Source organism: Aquarana catesbeiana, linkage group LG01, assembly GCF_042186555.1.
Source record: "Aquarana catesbeiana isolate 2022-GZ linkage group LG01, ASM4218655v1, whole genome shotgun sequence".
NCBI classification, from domain to species: domain Eukaryota; kingdom Metazoa; phylum Chordata; class Amphibia; order Anura; family Ranidae; genus Aquarana; species Aquarana catesbeiana.
The window spans coordinates 883,159,108-883,181,135 of NC_133324.1; the positions used below are offsets into that span (position 1 = coordinate 883,159,108).

General features: G+C 44.3%; 1 protein-coding gene across 2 annotated transcripts in view; it reads left to right on the plus strand.

The window, feature by feature from the left end:
• Nucleotides 1–22,028, plus strand: part of TRMT44 (tRNA methyltransferase 44 homolog) — a 115,263-nt gene that overhangs the window by 42,315 nt on the left and 50,920 nt on the right. Inside the window, exons 5-8 of one of the 2 annotated variants that reach the window (XM_073610797.1) lie at nucleotides 5,284–5,391; nucleotides 11,665–11,736; nucleotides 19,242–19,348; nucleotides 19,572–19,664. In XM_073610797.1, the coding sequence (XP_073466898.1) occupies nucleotides 5,284–5,391; nucleotides 11,665–11,736; nucleotides 19,242–19,348; nucleotides 19,572–19,664 (380 nt within the window). The remainder of the gene's footprint in view (nucleotides 1–5,283; nucleotides 5,392–11,664; nucleotides 11,737–19,241; nucleotides 19,349–19,571; nucleotides 19,665–22,028) is intronic. The other variant, XM_073610804.1, reaches the window with a different exon arrangement.

Consider the following 22,028-nt stretch of genomic DNA (forward strand, 5'->3'; position numbering starts at 1 on the left):
TTTTCAGCTGCCCCTGAACTCTCCTCTGTGTTATCTTATCAGTACATGTACACAGGGTCGTTAAGACCCCTTTTCCACTGAGGCGTTTTTCAGGCGCTAAAGGGCTAAAAAATGCGCCTGAAAAACGCCTCCCCTGCCACCCCAATCTGAAAGTCCAAGTGCTTTCACAATAGGGTGTTGCGCTGGCAGGACGTTAAAAAAAGTCCTGCAAGTAGCCTCTTTTAGATGGTGCCCCTGCCCATTGAAATGAATAGGCACCGCTGCCAAATCGCCTGCAAAGCGCTTCGGCGCTACACGGGCACGTTTAACCCTTTCTTCGGCCGCTAGTGGGGGTTAAAAGCACCCCGCTAGCGGCCGAATAGCGCTGCTAAAACAACGGTAAAGCGCCACTAAAACTAGCGGCATTTTACCGCTAGCGCTGCCCAGTGTGAAATGGTTCTCATAGTCGTTTCTAGGTTGAGTTTAGAAACATTTTTTGGAAAGCAAAAAAATGCGTTCAGGACGGATGTTTAGAGGCATTTGAAACACCAAATGCCTGTAAAGGCTTGTAAACGCGTTTAACCACGTTTTAGTTTACCGGCGTTTTTAATTTTTGGCTATTTGGAAAAAAACTTTTTTATTTATTTTTTTTTTAAATGCGCCAAAACGCCGCTAAACACAGCAAAACTAACGCTTTAACCGTCGGTTACTATCTGTCAAGTTAAATCGTTCAGGAGAGGTTGTAAAAACGTCCTGTGTACATAAGCCTTATGCCCCATACATACGGTCGGATTTTCCGATGGAAAATGCTCGATGGGAGCTTGTTGTCGGAAATTCCGACCATGTGTAGGCTCCATCGGACATTTTCCATCGGAATTTTTGTCACACACAATTTGAGATCTGGATCTAAAATTTTCCGACAACAAAATCCGTTGTCGTAAATTCCGATTGTGTGTACACAATTTCGACGCACAAAGTTCTGCGCATGGTGGACGTTCGGAATTTCCAACAAGATTTGTGTGACCGTGTGTAATGCAAGACAAGTTTGAGCCAACATTCGTCAGAAAAAAAACATGGATTTTGTTGTCGGTATGTCTGACCTTGTGTACAGGGCATTACAGTTGACAACGCTAAGGCCTCTTTCACACTCGGTGTACTACAGAATATGCCCATGCAGGCAGTTCCATTGATGTCTATAGGATGTAGCCACTGCATGGACACTGGGCTGCTCCCAATATGATATCCGTGCAGGTGCGTATCCCCAAACTTTCGGGGACAGCTCAGCATCTGTGTCTGTGCAGTCACTGCATCCCAATGGTAATGCATGAAACGACTACAGTGGATATAAAAAGTCTACACACCCCTGTTAAAATGACGACAGGTTTCTGTGATGTAAAAAAATGAGACAAAGATAAATAATTTCAGAACTTTTTCCACCTTTTTAACCGCTTGCCGACCAGCCGCCGTCATTATACTATGGCAGGTCGGCACGATCCCGCAAACCGTTGTAGCTATACGTCGGCCCGCGGGATGGGGATAGTAGGCGCGCGCATGAGCCCACTGCACTGCGGGGGTGCCGATGCTCACCGCCGCCCACGAGTGATTGCGTGCTTGAGAGGCAGAACATGGACGTGTGTGTGTGTGTGTGTGTGTGTGTGTGTGTGTGTGTGTGTGTGTGTGTGTTTATATGTAAACACACATATCCCTGTTCTGTTCTGAGAGGAGAGACAGATCGTGTGTTCCTAATAGCTAGGAACCACGATCTGTCATTTCCTCTAGGTCAGTCCCCTCCCCCTACAGTTAGAAACACACACAGGGAACACAGTTAACCCCTTGATCGCCCCCTAATGTTAACACCTTCCCTGCTAGTGACATTTTTACAGTAATCAGTGCATTTTTATAGCACTGTTCGCTGTATAAATGCCAATGGTCCCAAAAATTTGCCAAAAGTGTCCGATGTGTCTGCCATAATGTCGCAGTCCCGATAAAAAAAGCAGATTGCCGCCATTACTAGTAAAAAAAATAATAATAATAAAAATGCTATAAATCTATCCCTTATTTTGTAGACGCTATAACTTTTGGGCAAACCAATCGATATACACTAATTGCGTTTTTAGTTTTTTGTTTTTTGTTTTCTTTTTTTACCCAAAATATGTAGAAGAATACATATTGGCCTAAACTGAGAGAAAATATTTGCTTTTTTTAAAAAAACAATGGGGGTATTTATTATAGCAAAAAGTACAAAATATTGTGTTTTTTTTTTTGTTTGTTTTTTGTTCAAAATTGTCGCTCTTTTTTTGTTTATAGCGCAAAAAATTAAAACCGCAGAGGCGATCAAATACCACCAAAAGAAAGCTCTATTTGTGGGAAAAAAAGGACGTCAATTTTGTTTGGGTGCAGTGCCGCACGACCGCACAATTGTCAGTTAAAGCGACGCAGTGCCGAATCGCAAAAAATGGCCCGGTCATTCAGCAGTCAAATCTTCCGGGGCTGAAGTGGTTAATGTGACCTATAAACTGTACAACTCAGTTGAACAACAAACTGAAATCTTTAAGGTGGAGGGAAGTAAAAATAAAAAAAATAATATGGTTGCATAAGTGTGCACACCCTAAAACTAATACTTTGTTGAAGTACCTTTTTGAGTTTATTACAGCACTCAGTCTTTTTGGGTATGAGTCTATCAGAATGGCACATCTTGACTTGGCAATATTTGCCCACTCTTCTTAGCAAAAACACTCCAAATCTTTCAGATTGCGAGGTCATCTCCTGTGCACAGTCCTCTTCAGATCACCCCACAGATTTTCAATGGGGTTCAGGTCTGGGTTCTGGCTGGGCCATTCCAAATCTTTAATCTTCTTCTGGTGAAGCCATTCCTTTGTTGATTTGGATGTATGCTTTGGTTTTTTTTGTCATGCTGAAAGATGAAGTTCCTCTTCATGTTCAGCTTTCTAGCAGAAGCCTGAAGGATTTGTGCCACTATTGACTGGTATCTGGTATTTCTGTTCATAATTCCCTCTACCTTGACTAAGGCCCCTGTTCAAGCTGAAAAAAACAGCCCTTAAGCATGATGATGCCACCACCATGCTTCACAGTGGGTATGGTGTTATTTCGGTGATGTGCAGTGTCGTTTTTGCGCCAAACATATCTTTTGTAATCATGGCCAAAAAATTCAACCTTGGTTTCAACAGACCATAACACATTTTCTCACATGCTTTTGGGAGACTTCAGATGTGTTTTTGCAAAATTTACCAAGGCTTGGATGTTTTTCTTCATAAGAAAAGGCTTCCGTCTTGCCACTCTACCCCATAGCCCAGACATATGAAGAATACAGGAGATTGTTATCACATGTACTACACAGCCAGTACTTGCCAGATATTCCTGCAGCTCCTTTTAATGTTCCTGTAGGCTTCTTGGTAGCCTGCCTGACCAGTTTTCTTCTCGTCTTTTTATCAATTTTGGAGTGATGTCCGGTTCTTGGTAATGTCACTGTTGTGCCATATTGTCTCCACTAGATGAGGACTGTCATCACTGTATTATATAGTATATAATGCCTTGGGAATTCTTTTGTACCCTTCTCCTGACTGATACCTTTTAACAGTGAGATCCCTCTGATGCTTTGGAAGCTCCCTGTGGACCATGGCTTTTGCTGTAGGATGACTAAGAAAATGTCAGGAAAGACCTACTAGAACAGTTGAACTTTATTTTTGGTTAATCAGAGGCACTTTAAATGATTGCAGGTGTGTACTGACCCCTATTTAACATTAGTTTTGAATGTGATTGCTTAATTCTGAAAACCGCTACATCCCCATTTTTAAGAGGGTGTGCACACTTATGCAACCACGTTAATTTGTTTTTTTATTTTTACTCCCCCCTTAAAGATTTCAGTTTGTTTTTCAATTGAGTTGTTTATAGGTCACATTAAAGGTGGAAAAGGTTCTGAAATGATTTATCTTTATCTCATTTTTTTTACATCACAGAAACCTGACATTTTAACAGGGGTGTGTAGACTTTTCATATCCACTGTATATATCCCTGTGTGGGCAAACACAGCTCTGCGTGGACATATGCTTTTTTTGCTCCCCGTGTGAACAAGGCTTAAGCCACTGCGTCACTATTGGCAGCCTACCATGCATGCTAAAATTGTGTTTGTATTCCCTGTTAACTGTCCCTGTATGTAAATAAAAAAAACGTTACTAGTCCATGGAGTCCAAAGTTGTCTTCCTTCCGGCCTAAAGTCATTTTTCATTGATCTGCTCCTGTGCTGCCATCTTAAATCACGAGCTTGCACATTTGCAGATATGCTGTGGGCCTCCATCTGTCTCTGGGTACTGTCAAGGACCTGCTGATACATCACAAGCCAATGCACAGGCAAGATCTTGTGCTTGAACACTGAAATACTGACGTAGATATCACAGGAGGCAGTGGGTGGTTGGACACATCATCCTTGCCTAGGCAAGGCTTTAGGAAGTATGTCCAAGCCAAAACTAAATAAAAAATGGTATTTGCCCAGAAAAATAAAAATCCAGTTATATAAGAGGCAGGAGAAGGAGGCGGAATAGATAAAGTGGCATTTAACAAATAAGTGCCTATACTGTTTAAAATCCAGTAAGGCTCTGCACAGCTTCAGTTGTCCTGTATTCTCAGCACCAATAATCAATGAGTCTCTAGAGGCCAGTCTGCTGACAGCCTCAAGATTTACTGCTGCTAAGGGGGGAGAGAACAACAGGAATGAAACAGACTGTGCCAAGATAGGACAGATTAAGAGAGGGAAAAGAAAAGCAGGAGAGTTGACAGGACAAACTCTGCTGCCAGAGAGACACAAGAGTTAAACTTAGGATATGCAATAAGACACTATCCTTTCTCCCTCAGCAGGGAGCTGTGAAGGTCAGCACTGTAGCTTCTACAGCCTTCCCCTCTACTTGAGCCAAGACATACAATCAAGGCTGGAAATGCACACATTTTAAATGCAGAATATGACATATAGTTTTTGAGACCAAGGAGACGGTTAGAGTTCTCAGGAAGGAAGTGACCGCTGTGGGCTTTAAGAAAATGGTGGCCTCCAGCGAGAAGAAACAGAAGCAAGTCTGGAAGCAATTTGCAGCATACATTTACTTTTGTAGCAGTATTATTAATTTGGAATGGATGTTCTTTTATTAAAGAACAATTAATTGTTATAAAACGGTTATGAGTAAAGTTCTTCTTTAACTGTTTGAAAAGAGCACAGTTTGTTGCAAGAGGTTGTGTTGGAATTTTATTTTTTTTTTTTTATCATAACTCCTTAGTATTGCTTTTAATGTTTTATAGGTTTTATGGGAAGAGGAACGATTTGTGAACAATTCAAAAAAGAAGCAATCTTTCATCGACTTGGGATGTGGAAATGGACTCTTGGTTCATATTTTAAGCAATGAAGGGGTAAAATAATATATATATATATATATATATATATATATATATATATATATATATTTTTAAAGAGAAACAATGCATTTTACATTCTGTTCAGCTATTCACAATAGAATGAATAACTAGAGTACATAATTAATTATGTGTTCTTTGTTCAAAAATTGTTTTGTAAATCACATATAGTACAAATTTAGAAGAGCTGGATTTGTTTTGTCATTTCAAAACTATGGCCCTCTCTATCTTTGCTGTTTTTGTCTGTCTTATTAAAAAGATAGCCAGTGCCCAATCTCATGTCTATGGATGGCATCCCAAGAAGCAGACAAGCATTTGAGATTGACCTCACCCTTAGGTTATGGAGATGAGAGGGGAAGGTGTTCTGTAGTCCAGCAATGAAACTCCCAGGCAGAGCTGATCACACAGCTTTAAATTTTAATGCAGCAGAAGCAATGTTGTCAGTGCACTACAGGAAGTTAGGAGCTCATTGGCTTCTTGGCAGGTCATGACAGGTCAGCGGGTATTTTTCTGTTCTTATAGCATTGTAAGAGACTAAACTTGGGGACATGTCTATGTATTGCATTGTTTTTTGTTTTTTTTTTACTCGGGCATACACTTTAAAGTTACGGGTATTTGAAGGTTACACCTTCTTGTTTTTGAACATTTTCTTTATCGTACATCATGGGACACAGAGTCTTAAGTAATTACTGAATGGGTTATAGGCCACCTTCAGGTGATGGACACTGGTATACCTAATCCAGGAAGTTCGCTCTCTATATAACCCCTCCTCCTTCCAGGAGCACATCAGTTTTTAGCCAGTGTGTAAGGTGTTGGTCACGAGTGAAGATGTGCTCTGAGGAGCTCCAGGAGGGATCCATGCTGCATTTAAATAGCCTCCATAGATCAGATCCATCCAAAGTGCCACTGAGGCCTAAGTGGATGGTACCTGGGGCCTCATATCCGAAGAACAAGGTTTTGCCTGTAACACCTCTCTTGTGTAGGGCTGGACCCCGGGACCCAGGGCTTAGGTCTTGCTACATTACCTAAAGCTTTCCTGGTGGGGTGCTTTTACAGGTCCAAGGGAGTGGACCCCCGATATCAAGGGACCCGGTCCTTGAAAGTTTGCTAAACGCAGCCTGCCGTGATGGGTGAAGTTTGGTTTCTGTTACAGCAGTATCCTGCAGCGAGGAAAAGGTAAGGGAAGAAGCCTAGGAACTGTAAAAAGTCCACCTATGCTTTTTTCTTACATAAGTAAAATGTTGTCATGCCTAAAGTCTCCACTAGAGGGAGTAAATGCATAACTTAGTACGTTGCTTCTCTGTCCCAGCTAAACCGCACGTGTGTGGTCTCAACAGCCAGGGGGATCCTCATCCAGAACATTTCCCCCCTGGGGGAAGGGAGGTACAATTGTAGCTTGTATTCCCCCCCCCCCCCCCCCCGGGGGGGGTGCGGCAGTGGCTTTCATATATTGTTTTTTTTCCTCTTTCCCCTCAGAAGTTTTTAAACTTCCCACCTCCCTTGTCTCCCCCCTCACTCAAGGAGTGTATCAAATGCCGTCCGCGCGTGCGCAGACTAGGGCTAGTTATACAGAGGGGAGGACGTGTGTGATTGACGGAGGGGGCGTGCCTAAGGTGCAGCGCCATGTGTGGGACGTAAGTACACGAGGCGCACACCGCGCTGGGGATAAGAGACCGACGTTCACAGCTAACAGCTGGAGTCGGACACACAGGACACAAGAGCGCTGGGGGCACGTAAGGTTGATGCAGGCATTTCCAGTACAGGAAATCACATTTAGAACAACACTAAACCTGAATTTTTTTAGCATTGTCTTTTGCTAGACTATTTTGCTCAACGAGTTGTGCATTTACTTGGTGCCTCTGCTTTTTGTGCTCAGCACTATGGCTCCCAAAAAAGACACCACAAAGGTACCAAAAATTCCACCCCCAGGCGCTGGGAACTCCAGTCATGCCTCCACACTGTCATCCTCACCTGAGATACCAGATATGGCAAGCCAGGGTGAGTCATTGGGACCAGTTGGTGGTGCAGCTGCTTCTCACATTTCAGCCCCTGTATACGTGACTGAAAATGCGTTTTCCTCCGCCCTGCAGGGCCTAGAAGGAAGATTAGCGACTTTAATCGCATCCTCTATCCAAAAGGATAGAAAGCATGTTAGATCCCCCTCCCCCACCTCAGACCCCTTACCAAGGGAACAGTGGGTAGAGGATGAGGTGTTACCCTCAGGTGATTGGTCAGGAAGAAAGGCAAACCGATTACTCTTCTGCAGAGGAAACAACGGTAAATTAACCTTTTTCAGCCTCGCACTCTAAGAAATTGCTTTTACAGAGGTGATTTGTGCCTTTTTTCAAGCTACCTCTAGCAGAGTCAGCTGATAGTTCTATTTCTTCTTTAGGCTCCTTAAAACCTTCACAGCCTTTTCATGCATTTCCTGTACATGCATTAATAGAAAAGCTTATTTATACTGAATGGGATCACCCAGATAAGCATTTTCTCCCTCCAAATAGATTCACAGCACTCTATCCCATGGAGGAGAAATTCACCAAAAGATGGAAGGTACCAGCAGTTGACGCTGCGATTTCCAGTGTGAATAATAGTCTAACTTGTCCAGTAGACCATGCACAAATGCTTAAAGATCCAACTGATAAAAGATTGGAATTTCTGTTAAAATTCTCTTTTTCTTTGGCAGGTGCGGTTACTCAGCCAGTTTAGACAGGCCCTTTAAGAGGTCCCTGCACAACAGGACCCTGATTTGGCCGAACTACCAAGGGCACTATGTTTTGTCATATACGCCATAAAAGACTATTCACCAGGTGTCCCGCCTTGTGCTTCTGCTAGTACACATGCGTAGGACCCTGTGGTTAAAAAAATGGTCAGCCAAAGCACCTTGCAAAAGGCTTCAGACTAGTTTCCCTTTTCATGGGGATCGACTATTTGGGGAGGATTTGGACAAATACATCCAAATTGGGGAAGAGTACTCTTTTGCCAGTCAAAAGAAAGTATAAACGTCCTTCATTTAAACTGACTCTTTCCCCTGTGCCAGGGGTATCTGCCTCTAGGCAGTGGCGACGGCCTCCACCGTCAGACTCTAGAGGCAAGCCTCAGGGTCAGGTCCAGGCACAGAAGAAGACCAGGGGCCGGAAAACTGCAAAGCCGAATACTAAAGCCTCATTATGAAGAGGCGCCCCCCTCGCCAGAGTGGGGGGAAGACTTCTGCAATACTCAGAAGTCTGTCAATAGGAAATTTAGGACAGATGGGTCATCTCCACGGTGTCTCTAGGATATAAACTAGAATTTCAGGAGTTTCCACCGTCTCGTTTTCTGAGATCAAACGTTCCCAAAGATCCAGGGAAAAGGCAATCTCTGTTTCGGGCATTAGATTGATTACTGGCTCAGGGGGTGATCATACAGATCCCCATAGAAGCGCAAGGTTTGGGGTTTTATTCGAACTTGCTAATAGACCAGTCGGTGGCTTAGTTGGAGCAAAGCGTACGCATTACAACCAGCTACCGGAAAATCTGGGTTGGATTCTCAACCTAGAGAAATCTTCCTTAAAACTGCTAAAAAGGCTTAGAGTACTTGGGTCTGATCATACACAGCCCAGAAAAAGGTGTTCTTGCCTCAGGAAAAAATCAACTCCATAAGGAAGCTAGTCCGGATGGTCAGGTCAAAAGGAGATCCCTCCATTCGTCCTTGCATGAGGTTGTTAGGAAAGATGGTGGCTTCATTCGAAGCGGTTCCTTATGCCCAGTTCCATTCAAGAATGTTGCAAAACAGTATCCTGTCTGCTTGGAACAAAACGATTCATGCTTTAGACTTGCCAATGCGACTGTCCCCAAGGGTGTCACAAAGCCTCAGTTGATGGTTACTAATCCAGAATCTGCTGAAGGGAAAATCCTTCAGACCAGTTATCTGGAAAATGGTAACGACAGATGCCAGCCTTTTAGGCTGGGGAACAGTATTAGAGAAGATAACTGTCCAAGGACAGTGGTCAAGAACCGAAAGAGCCTTGCCCATCAACATCCTAGAGATTTGGGCAGTGTGTCTGGCTCTGAAAGCCTGAACTTTCAGGTTATGGGATTGTCCTGTCAGGATCCAATCCGACAATGCCACAGCTGTGGCCTATATCAATCACCAAGGGGGCACCAAGAGTCTTGCAGCGCAGACAGAGGTGAACCATATTCTAACTTGGGCAGAAAGGAATGTTCCGTGCCTATCAGCAGTCTTCATTCCGGGAATAGAAAATTGTCAGGCGGACTACTTAAGTCGCCAGCAGTTATTCCCAGGGGAATGGTCTCTTCACTTCGACATCTTTCGCGCTGTTTGTCAAAGATGGAGGACTCTGGACATAAGATCTTCTAGCATCAAGATTCAACATTAAGTTAGTCAACTTTATGTCCAGGACATGGGATCCATTCGCATGCGGAACAGATCCGTTGGTGACCCCGCGGGATCAGTTCTCACTGATCTGTGCATTTCCCCCCCCCCCCCCCATTCAGTTGCTGCCTCGACGACTTTGCAGGATCAAGCTGGAAAGAAAGCCGGTAATTCTGGTAGCACCAGCATGGACCAAAAGGTCATGGTATGCAGAAATCGCAAAGATGGCAGTGGAGGATCCATGGTCCCTTTCACTACAGCCAGACCTGCTTTCACAGGGGCCGTTATTCCATCCTACCTTACGAACGCTAAATTTAACGGCTTGGCTATTGAAACCCACATTCTGAAGAAACGTGTGCTTTCCGGGTCAGTTCTCTCTACTTTGATTAATGCAAGAAAGCCAGTTTCCAGAACTATATATTATAGAGTCTGGAGGACTTATGTTTCCTGGTGAGAATCCAAGGGTTGGCACCCTCGGAGATATATCATAGGCAGAATTCTTACCTTTCTACAATTAGGGGTAGAGATGAAGTTGGCCTTGAGTACTATTAAGAGCCAAGTCTCAGCTTTATTGCTCTTATTTCAAAGACCATTTGCGTCACATTCTTTAGTTTGGCGTTTTATGCAAGGGGTGATGCGGATTAATCCGCCAGTTAAATCACCTTTGAACCCTTCGAACTTGAACTTAGTTTTGTCAGTATTACAAAAGCAGCCATTTGCACCGATACAGCATACTCCCTTAGTCCTTCTGACAAGGAAGCTGGTGTTCTTGGTTGCTATATCCTCAGCAAGGAGGGTTTCGGAATTGGCTGCTCTTTCTTGTAAAGAGCCATATTTGATTATTCATGAGGACAGAGTGGTGTTGCGCCCTCGTCCAGATTTTTTGCCAAAAGTGGTCTCAGTTTTTCACCTGAACCAAGATATTGTCCTGCCATCGTTTTTTCCAAAACCATGTTCCAGGGAAGAAAAGTCACTACATTGTCTTGATGTGGTGAGAGTAGTGAAAGTCTATTTAAAGACAACTGCTCAGATTCGGAAGACTGATGTCTTATTTGTACTGCCAGAGGGTCCTAAGAAAGGACAGGCAGCGTCGAAATCCACTGTTGCTAAGTGGATTCAGCAAGTTATAATTCAGACTTATGATTTAAGGGGTAAGATTCCTCCTTTTCAAGTCAAAGCGCACTCTACCAGGTCGTTTAGTGCTTCTTGGGCAGTGCGTCACCAGGCCTCCATGGCTCAGATCAGTAAGGCCACAACATGGTCTTCAGTACATACTTTCACTAAATTTTATCAGGTGGATGTAAACAACTATGAGGATATTGCCTTTGGGCGCAGTGTGCTACAGGCAGCAGTATAGGTCCTCAAGTCTGGGGGTACCCTACGGGTTGTCTCTCCCTCCCCTCAAATAGCATTGCTATGGGACGTCCCATTACGTTAACAACTATATGGCTCAGTGTCCCATGATGTATGATAAAGAGAATAGGATTTTAATAACAGCTTACCTGTAAAATCCTTTTCTTGGAGTACATCATGGAACACAGAGGTCTCTGGGGTTTAGGTATATTGCTTTGCTACAAAAACTGAGGTACTCCTGGAAGGAAGAGGGGTTATATAGAGAGTGAACTTCCTGTATTGGGTATACCAGTGTCCATCACCTGAAGGTGCCTATATACCCATTAAGTAAATAACTATGGCATTGTGTCCCGTGATGTACTCCAAGAAAAGGATTTTACGGGTAAGCTGTTATAAAAATCCTTTTTTTTTTTTTCTTTTTTTTTTTTTTTTTTTTCATATTTTAGTTTTGACAAAACCTTTTTCATTTACATGCTGTGTATGACATGACCTTTAGCGCAGTTCCAAAATTAATGCTCTGCATTTCATCTAAATATTAACCAGCACCCAGGCCGAGGCATTGATGTCCGAAGAAGAAAAATATGGGATATGTATGGACCGCAAACCGTTTTAGAGGTAAATTAAAATTCTGTTCTAGAGCTAAGCCCATGCTTTCGTTTCTCTGGTGACATTTTAAACAGGCGATAGCTGTATGCTTCAACACACACAATGCCCAAGAGGCTCACAATGAGACATTTGAATATTAATCCGCATGTTTTTCATTTCAATTGTTTATTGCTTGACAAGAGGTCTTTCTAGGTGAAGTGTTTTCTTATTATTTTGAATAAAGTCCCTTTAGCTAGTTTTGCGTGGTAAATAGCTTTTGAATGTGTATTTAATGTGCTTAAAGATAAACTGTAGATTTTTGTAGTTTTCTTTTCTTAGCTGTGTATTCAAATATGCTCAGCTTAAATCCCAACTCATGGCAATGTGTTTTTTTTTTTTTTTCCTTCTTTTTAAGTTTTAGTTATAGAAAGACAGGCAGTGAAGGGAAATGTATTTTATGGGCTTGCAAACCCAATAAAAACATTGTGTCAAGTCTGTTTTATGACTGTCTGCTTCTCCTCAGAGGGGAAATTCATAGTAATCCTAGTAGTGGGTACACTAAAATAAATAATCCTTATCCGTAAGTGTAAAAGTATATGGCAAGCCAAAAACCTTTTTCTTGTTTTGTATTCAGTATGAAAGGATGAGTGTCCCATCAGCTTTTTCTTATAACTATCTAGTGTTCCATTCGAGATTTACCCTTCCTTCCTGTCCTTTTGATAATGGTTTCACAATGGAGGAGGGAAGTAAGGGAAAATCTGCAACTGTGATACTGACAGAAATATAAATTTGACAGGGGGACACTGGCAAAGCCCTCCAGCGGCCGGCCCACTGTCACCGTTTACGGGGCTTCCGTCTTCCTTCCGGGTTAGCGGGCTCTGGTCCTTTGATTGGATGAGCTGCGATGACATCACTCCAGTGCATACACGCGGGAGTCACTGTTTACGGTGCAGGCCTGGGTATGCCATTTCTTCAGAGCTCATGCGCCATTGATGTCACCGGCGGCTTCACAAGTAAATATCTCCTAAACAGTGCAATGTTTGGAGATGTAGGAGATATTTACAGTACCTACAGGTAAGCCTTTTTCTTTCTCGAACATCACGGGACACAGAGCCACAGTAATTACTGATGGGTTATATAGGTATCACTGGTGATTGGACACTGGCACACCCTATCAGGAAGTTCAACCCCCTATATAATCCCTCCCCCTTGCAGGGATACCTCAGTTTTTACGCCAGTGTCTTAGGTGATGGACGTGTAAAGATGTCCTGTGCTGAGCTCCAAAGGGAATATCCTAAGATCCTATACTGGGGCAAGCCAGGCGAACCGGATCCATTCAAAGTGTCTTTTCATGGCCGAATTGAATGGTACCCGGGCCTCGTGTCCGAAGAAATGAGGTTTTACCTGTAATGCTTCTCTTTTTAGAGAGCTGGACCCCGCAGATCAGAAAATGGCTTTAAACTTCCTAATTTCTGGCGAGGTGCTTTACGGTCCCAGAACTGTTGGATCCCCCTACTGATGGGGGCCCCAGTCTCTGACGGTTTTTTCAAACGGAGCCCACCGTGAGAGGTGAAGATTGGGTCTGTGTAAACAGCACCCTGCGGCTGGATAAGGTAAGAGGAGATTCCACAGTTTTTGAGTTCTAGTGGCTTTTCTCCTTTTAAGGTAAATGCATGCTATGCCTATTGTGACCACCGGGGGCTGCCAAGAGCACAAACCTACACATGCTGACTGACTGTCTCGGGTGTTCAGTGCTGATTATGTCCCAGCATCTCAAAGCAGGCTGCAAGCAGGTAAGGTGGAAAGGGGGATTTCTCATGTTTGAATGTTCCCCCCAGGCTAGAGAGGGGCCACAGGGGTCTAGAAAGTGGTTATACCACCCGGGCTCTGCGGCCTAATGGCCACCATCTCTGAAGATAGCCGTTCAGGCAGATCTTGTTACCAGCCTCCCTCCCTCCCCCCCCCATCCCCAGCCTTTTCTCCAGAAGCATGACAGGAGAGTTGGCAGTGCGGGAAGCGCTCGTTTTTTTCAAAACTCGAGGGGGGGGGCGGTAGAGGAGGGGGCGGGACGTCAGCATAGAGTGTTTAGACTCCCACTCAGGCCAGCTGCAGGCTATTAAAGGCACTCTGTACAGGTGCACTCAGCCTTCTGAGAGACACAGAGCTGACGGTTGCATGTAAGGTGGGACACAGGCATTCTCCTAGGCAGCATTTACTGAAGTAACACCAGACTGAGCATTGGGTAGCAAGGCTTTTAGCCAGACTACGTCGCTCAGCGGGCAGTGTTCATTTGTATACCTCACACCTTGTTGCTTTGCACTATGGGTAGAAGAGGTTCAAGCACCCCAGGAACCAGAGACACTAGGGGATCTCGTTCAGGTTCTGAGGGCCCCCTGTTGGCAGCATCCTCCCCCCCTAAAGATGGGCCAGGGACGGCTAGCCAGGGAGAGCCATCGGGGTCAGGGGCTACACCTGCTTCTGGCACTTCAGCCCCTGTATATATTACACAAGAGGTTTTTTCCTCAACCATTAATGGTCTAGAGGAAAGATTAATGGCCGTGATTACGTCTTCACTCAGTGGAAGAAAACGCACTAGGCTTTCCTCTGTTCCCCAAGACCCTCAGACAGAGGAGCTCTGGGATAAAGGAGATGAATCCCTTTCAGAGGATCGGGATGGGACAGATGATTCCTCTTCGGAGGATTCAGGTGGAGAGGGACCCTCTGCGACTTCCCAAGAGGAGAAAGTCTTAGTGCAGATCCTCACTGGATTGGTCCGCTCCACATTTAAGTTGCCCATACCTGAAACTGCTAAAGAATCCTCTTCTGCTTTGGGGTCACTGAAACCTTTCCAAGCAGCACATGCTTTTCCTGTTCATACTTTACTTGAAAAGCTTATTTATTCTGAGTGGGATCACCCAGACAAACGTTTTTTTCCGCCGAGAAAGTTTTCAACACTTTATCCGATGGAAGAAAAGTTTATTAAAATGTGGGGAATACCGGCTATTGATGCCGCCATTTCCTCCGTAAATAATAGCCTGACTTGTCCTGTAGACAATGCTCAGATGCTCAGGGATCCTGTAGATAAAAGGATGGAATCCCTATTGAAGGATGTTTTCTCCTTAGCAGGATCAGTGGCCCAACCTGCAGTAGCAGCGATTGGAGTCTGTCAATACTTAAGAGACCATGTTAAGCAGGTCATCAAAGTATTACCTGAACAGCAGGCCCAGGGGTTTGTTAACCTTCCAGCGGCCTTATGCTTTGTGGTTGACGCCATTAGAGATTCTATCGTGCAAACCTCCCGTCTTTCACTGGGGTTGGTGCATATACGTAGAATCCTATGGTTGAAAAATTGGTCAGCCGAAGCACCATGTAAGAAGCTACTGGCTGGGTTTCCATTTCGTGGTGCAAGGTTGTTTGGAGAGGACTTGGATAACTATATCAAGAGAATCTCTTGTGGGAAAAGCACTCTCTTACCTGTCAAGAAGAAGAGTAAGCGTCCCTCTTTCAAACTGACTCTTTCCCCAGCGCCGGGGGCTTCAGCCTCCAGGCAGTCTCGATGGCCGCCTCCATCGGGGTCCAGAGACAAGAGTCAACCCCAGGGACAAAAGAAGTCCTGGGGAAAGAAGCCTACTAGGCAAAACACTAAGACCTCTGCATGAGGGGGCGCCCCCGCTCACTCGAGTGGGGGGAAGACTGCGACAGTTCTCAGAGCTCTGGCACGAGGACTTCCAGGACAGATGGGTAGTCTCCACGGTAACCTTAGGGTACAAGCTGGAGTTTCAGGAATTCCCTTCTCCTCGGTTCCTCAGATCAAATGTTCCCAGAGACCCAGAGAAGAAGCAGTCGCTCCTTCTAGCGTTAGAGCGACTTTTGTCGCAGGAGGTCATTATGATAGTTCCCGCAAAGGACCAGGGATTGGGCTTCTATTCCAACCTTTTTACGGTCCAAAAGCCAAATGGGGATGTCAGGCCCATTTTGGACTTAAGGGATCTGAACCGATTCCTAAGGATTCAATCCTTCCGCATGGAATCAATTCGAACAGTAGTTCCCACCCTGCAGGGAGGAGAATTTCTGGCATCAATAGACATCAGAGATGCATATCTGCATGTGCCCATTTTTCCTGCTCATCAGAAGTTTCTGCGCTTCGAGGTAGGAGGGCGCCATTTCCAGTTTGTGGCTCTGCCTTTTGGGATAGCCACTGCACCTCGAGTGTTCACAAAGATCTTGGCTCCTCCTCTGGCCAGATTAAGGGCTCAGGGTATAGCTGTCATAGCATACCTAGACGACCAGCTCTTGATAGACCGGTCGGTAGCCTCTTTGAATGGAAACTTGAGGACCACGGTCAGGTATCTAGAACACCTGGGTTGGATCCTCAACTTAGAAAAGTCTTTCCTAAAACCAGTAAGAAGACTGGAGTATTTAGGTCTGATTATAGATACAAGCCAGGAGAAAATATTTCTACCCCAGGCAAAGATCACTGCTTTGAGAGAGCTGATTCTGACAGTAAGGACCAAGAAGGGTCCCTCAGTCCGCCTTTGTATGAGGCTACTAGGGAAGATGGTGTCTTCATTCGAAGCAGTTCCCTATGCTCAGTTTCACTCAAGAATGCTCCAACACAGTATTCTGTCGACCTGGAACAAGAAGGTTCAGGCATTAGACTTTCCGATGCACCTGTCGCATGCGGTGCGTCAGAGCCTCAATTGGTGGCTCATACCCGAAAACCTGCAGAAGGGGAAATCCTTTCTACCGGTTACCTGGACGGTGGTAACAACAGATGCCAGTCTGTCAGGTTGGGGAGCAGTTCTGGAACAGGCTGCGGTCCAAGGGGTATGGTCCAAGACAGAGAGGACCTTACCCATCAACATTCTGGAGATCCGGGCGATACATCTAGCTCTAAAAGCCTGGACTATCAGGCTACAGGGTTGTCCGGTCAGGATCCAGTCCGACAATGCCACAGCAGTGGCTTATGTCAATCATCAGGGAGGCACCCGGAGCCGAGCTGCTCAAAAAGAGGTGAACCAGATCTTAGTCTGGGCAGAGATGCATGTGCCATGCATATCGGCAGTTTTCATCCCAGGAATAGAGAATTGGCAGGCGGACTATCTAAGTCGCCAGCAGTTACTTCCAGGGGAATGGTCTCTGCATCCCGACGTCTTTTGGGCCATATGCCAAAGATGGGGGGTTCCAGATGTAGATCTCTTTGCATCCCGATTCAACAAAAAGATAGACAGATTTGTGGCAAGGACAAAAGATCCTCTTGCATGCGGGACGGATGCGTTGGTGATTCCGTGGCATCGGTTCTCACTGATTTACGCATTCCCGCCTATTCTGCTACTACCACGACTCCTTCGCAGGATCAGGCAGGAAAGGAAGTCTGTACTTCTGGTGGCCCCCGCTTGGCCCAGAAGGACTTGGTATGCAGAAATAGTAAGGATGACGGTGGGTTCCCCGTGGACCCTACCGGTACGCCCAGACCTGTTATCTCAGGGTCCAGTGTTCCATCCTGCCTTACAAACGCTAAATTTGACGGTTTGGCTATTGAGACCCACGTTCTGAAGAGTCGTGGGCTCTCAGGTCCTGTCATATCTACCTTGATTAATGCAAGGAAGCCAGCTTCCAGGATGATTTATCATAGAGTCTGGAAGGCTTATATAACCTGGTGTGAATCCAGAGGTTGGCATCCCAGGAAATATGTCATAGGTAGAATCCTTGATTTTCTACAGATGGGATTAGAGATGAAGCTGGCCTTGAGTACCATCAAGGGCCAGGTTTCTGCTTTATCAGTATTATTTCAGCGGCCACTTGCTTCGCATTCTTTGGTCCGAAACTTTATGCAGGGGGTGATGCGTCTTAATCCTCCGGTTAAAGCGCTCCTAAACCCCTGGGACTTGAATTTGGTCCTGGCTGTGTTACAGAAACAGCCTTTTGAACCAATAAGTCAGATTCCTTTGGTCTTGTTGACAAGGAAATTAATTTTTCTGGTGGCCATCTCTTCTGCTAGAAGAGTATCAGAATTAGCAGCTCTTTCCTGTAAGGAGCCTTATTTGATTATACACAAGGATAGAGTGGTACTACGCCCTCATCCTAGTTTTTTACCGAAGGTGGTTTCTGATTTTCATTTAAACCAAGACATTGTTCTACCTTCCTTTTTTCCAGATCCCTGTTCTCCGGAAGAGAGATCTCTACATTCGTTGGATGTAGTAAGAGCAGTTAAGGCCTATCTAGGGGCAACTACTCAGATCCGCAAGACGGATGTTTTGTTTGTGCTGCCACAGAGGGTCCCAATAGAGGACAGGCAGCGTCAAGAGCTACCATTTCTAAATGGATTCGACAGTTGATCATTCAAGCTTACGGTTTGAAACAGAAGATTCCTCCGTTTCAGATCAGGGCACATTCCACAAGGGCTATTGGTGCTTCTTGGGCAGTGCATCACCGGGCCTCTATGGCTCAAATCTGCAAGGCCGCAACCTGGTCTTCAGTTCATACATTCACCAGATTCTATCAGGTGGATGTGAGAAGGCATGAGGATATCGCCTTTGGGCGTAGTGTGCTGCAGGCAGCGGTACAGGGTCCTCAGGTCTGATTGCACCCTACTTGGTCGTGGTTCCCCCCCTCAGGTAGCATTGCTCTGGGACATCCCATCAGTAATTACTGTGGCTCTGTGTCCCGTGATGTTCGAGAAAGAAAATAGGATTTTTTAAAACAGCTTACCTGTAAAATCCTTTTCTTTCGAAGGACATCACGGGACACAGAGGTCCCGCCCCTCTTCTAATACACTATATTGCTTGGCTACAAAACTGAGGTATCCCTGCAAGGGGGAGGGATTATATAGGGGGTTGAACTTCCTGATAGGGTGTGCCAGTGTCCAATCACCAGTGATACCTATATAACCCATCAGTAATTACTGTGGCTCTGTGTCCCGTGATGTCCTTCGAAAGAAAAGGATTTTACAGGTAAGCTGTTTTAAAAAATCATATTATAGGCTTACCTGTAGGGAAAACCTAAACAAAAGGAATTTATTACCACTTTAAATCCTTTCTCACTCTGTATAAAATTAAAAAAAATGTTTGGCTATACATACACTTTTTAATGAGGATTAGCAATCTTCAATAAAACAGGCCAGTAGTCACTGTTTAGGGGAAATGGGTGTAACTGACATGAAGAAGCAACTGTACCGTTTCCCTGTTAAGTTTTTTATTGCTGTCTGTTCTTCCCTGGGGAGATTCACCCTCCTTTTCTTTTCTTTTTTTTTTTTTTTTTTTTTACCCCGATGACAGTTGCATTCAAGACAAAAGTGGTATGAAATCCAAAATGTTTCACTTGCACCAGAGCAGGAGGAGGTGAAGGAAAATCTTTCAATGGCAACACCTGATTTATTTATTTTTTTTTTTTTTTAGAGAGATTATCTAGCACTTTGTGTTGAGTCACTGGGACAGAAATTGACGGGAATTCTCCTTAATGGTTCTGGTCAAAAGGCCATATACCAATTGTCACTAAGAGGCTGTTTTAAGTGAATACTCCTTTTTCTGTTTTAGGAGTGTGCCATCACCCCAAGCGATGAGCATTTGTTTCCAGATGCAGACTGGATAATTGGCAACCATTCAGATGAACTTACACCATGGCTTCCTGTCATTGCAGCCAGGTAATGAGGCAGGGAAATTACCTCTCCTGTAATTGTTTTGCTAAGAGAGTGTTGTCACAAATTCTGGTTAGTCGATCTTAATCTGATTTCGCAATAAACAAATGCACTACAATTCACAAAATACTTCACTTGAGGTGGGTGGGTCTGCTTTCTGAATCGGTGTTGTGTAACATCCTTTCTCTCTTTTCTTCCTGTATGAATCTGATTGATGAGAGACCTCCAGTCCTGACACCTTGATACATTGCTCTGTATGTGAGAGGCAGTATGGGACAAACAGCGGGTTTGTTTGGAAATGCCTATCCTGCGTTAGAAACAGGTCAGCAATAAAGAGTTCCCAGATCTCCATTCACCTTTACTGCCATGGCTCCTTTATATTAAAGCCAGAATGAAAAATGCATTTACTAAAAAAAGGTGAGCTGTGCTCTGCAAGGTCCCATTCAAACCAGGATGATCAGTTGTGGTGCATTTAACATGCATGTGTTAAAGTGTTACTAAACCCAGTACCCTGCATTCACAATATCTGATTTTCCCACAGTACTCAGAGCATGGAAATACAATAGTTTTAGTATATATAAACTGCTAAAATACTCTTTCTCATCAGCAGTTAGAGCAGTCTTGTGACTTCTATCAGTGTCTGGTTAAAGCTTGTAGGAGGAGTTTTCATTTTGCTCTGACTGTCCTATAAGTCTGCAGGACCCCTGACCTTCTGTCTGGACAGTGCTGATTAGCCCTGTGCCGATCACATGCCCCTCCCCCCAAAAAAAAAAAAACTCTAGCAATACACGCTAAACTGAGCATGTGCAACTTGTCCCCTAGCCTCTGTTCTATCAGCAGATAGATTGGAGATTAAAACAGCCTTTTAACACAGTGCAGAGGATTAACCCCTTAGGTTCCACAGGGAGTAGAGCAAGCATGCTTTACTGCATATACAGACTGATATTACTGTAGTGGGTTTAGTAACACCTTCATGTTTGTTATGTTGTGTGTTAACATGCATTGGGTTGTGGCAGCCTACTTTATTTTGAATGAACTGCCAAATACACCACAAGGAATCTAAAGTAACACCTGCTGCATTTTTGGGCAATGTAGCCCACTGCAATTCCTGGTGGTGCATCAACATGCTTTTGCAGGTGCATTGGGGTACCATTGAAAATGAATGACACTGCAGCACACCAAGGCATGCACCTGCAAGGTATGTACAATTTACGTTTCCAGTTTTGTATACCAAAGTACATCTTTAAAACCAAATGGTTGCAATATTGTATTTTAAAAGTATAATGATATAAGTATTGGACACACTTTCAAAAACAAATCATGTTCTGCTTTAGGCACCACACTAGGAATTAGGTAGGATTGACCATGATGCTTTGTGCAAGGATCGTTAAAAATAACTTTTATTGTTAAAGTTGTGCTCAAAAAAGACCAGTGGAGGGAAAATGGCCTAGTCACCAGTGTTGTGTGAGGTCCCTCTGCAGCTATTCTTTTCCCCCATTACTGATTTACCTTACCTTGTTCTACTCTCTGTGTGAAGAAGGCCATCTTGGTAGAGCAGGAACTTTCTTCTCCATGTCTTCTGCCCCTTTGGTGCCTTGTATTTGATGACTGGAGGGGTGATGATCATGAAGGTGCAGAAAGCACACAAAATCCACAAAATGAATCGATCAAGAGCAGGGAGATCCTTAAACTGCAAGTCATCAGGTACAAAGTCCTCTCCAGCAGAATCCATGAACGGTGTCATAGTGGCATCACCAAATCTCACTTCAAATCTACAGAGACTAGCAGTCAGAGGCAGCAGAGTCTTGGATTTACACTGCACATATACAGCAATGATGTTGCAGAACACAAGTGTCTAGACATAGGACGTTCACTATTATTTTTAGAAGATATTCAAGGCAAAAGGTAGATTTGTTAGGGTACTGGTGCACGTCACATTCTTCCCTTTCCCCTTTGACAAAAGTTATTGCAATTGTTCACAGAATACAGCACATTTTGTGAATGGAGGGGGAGGCAGATGAATGACAGGACCCTCTCCCACATTCAGAGGATGTGTCTACATTCTGTGAAAACAATTCAAGGACTTTTCAGTGGAGTAGAGGACAGAACGGGGTGGGCACTCATTGGAACGTTCTTTAATGTACGGCAATGTTAGACCCAAAGCTATTACCCCCACAGAACTGTAATTTCAGCACTGTGAGGAGGGCTGTGAACATCACTGGAGGGAAGATTTCTACAGGGACGATCAGCCTGCAGGACATGGGACATTAAAGGATAAGTTCACCTTTGGAACATTTTACATGTTCCACCGATATTTAGGGTGAAACATGTAACATGTTCCAGCTAATATCTCCTCTGCCCCCTGAACTCCCCCCCCCCCCTCCCGATCTCCCCCTCTCCCCCTCTCAGTGACAGCGGGTGGGGGTTCCCTGTGCATTTATTTTTTTTCTGCAAGGGTTAACTTAGTATTTAAAGGTAAGTACCTGCAGCTGTGAGAAAAAAAACAAAACTTCAGCTTTAGCATTTCTACAGCCGTGACCAAACGTTTTGAGAATGACACAAATATTAATTCTTACAAAGTCTGCTGCTTCAATGTTTTTAGATCTTTTTGTCAGATGTTACTATGGTATACTGAATTATAATTACAAGCATTTCATAGGTGTCAAAGGCTTTTATTGACAATTAC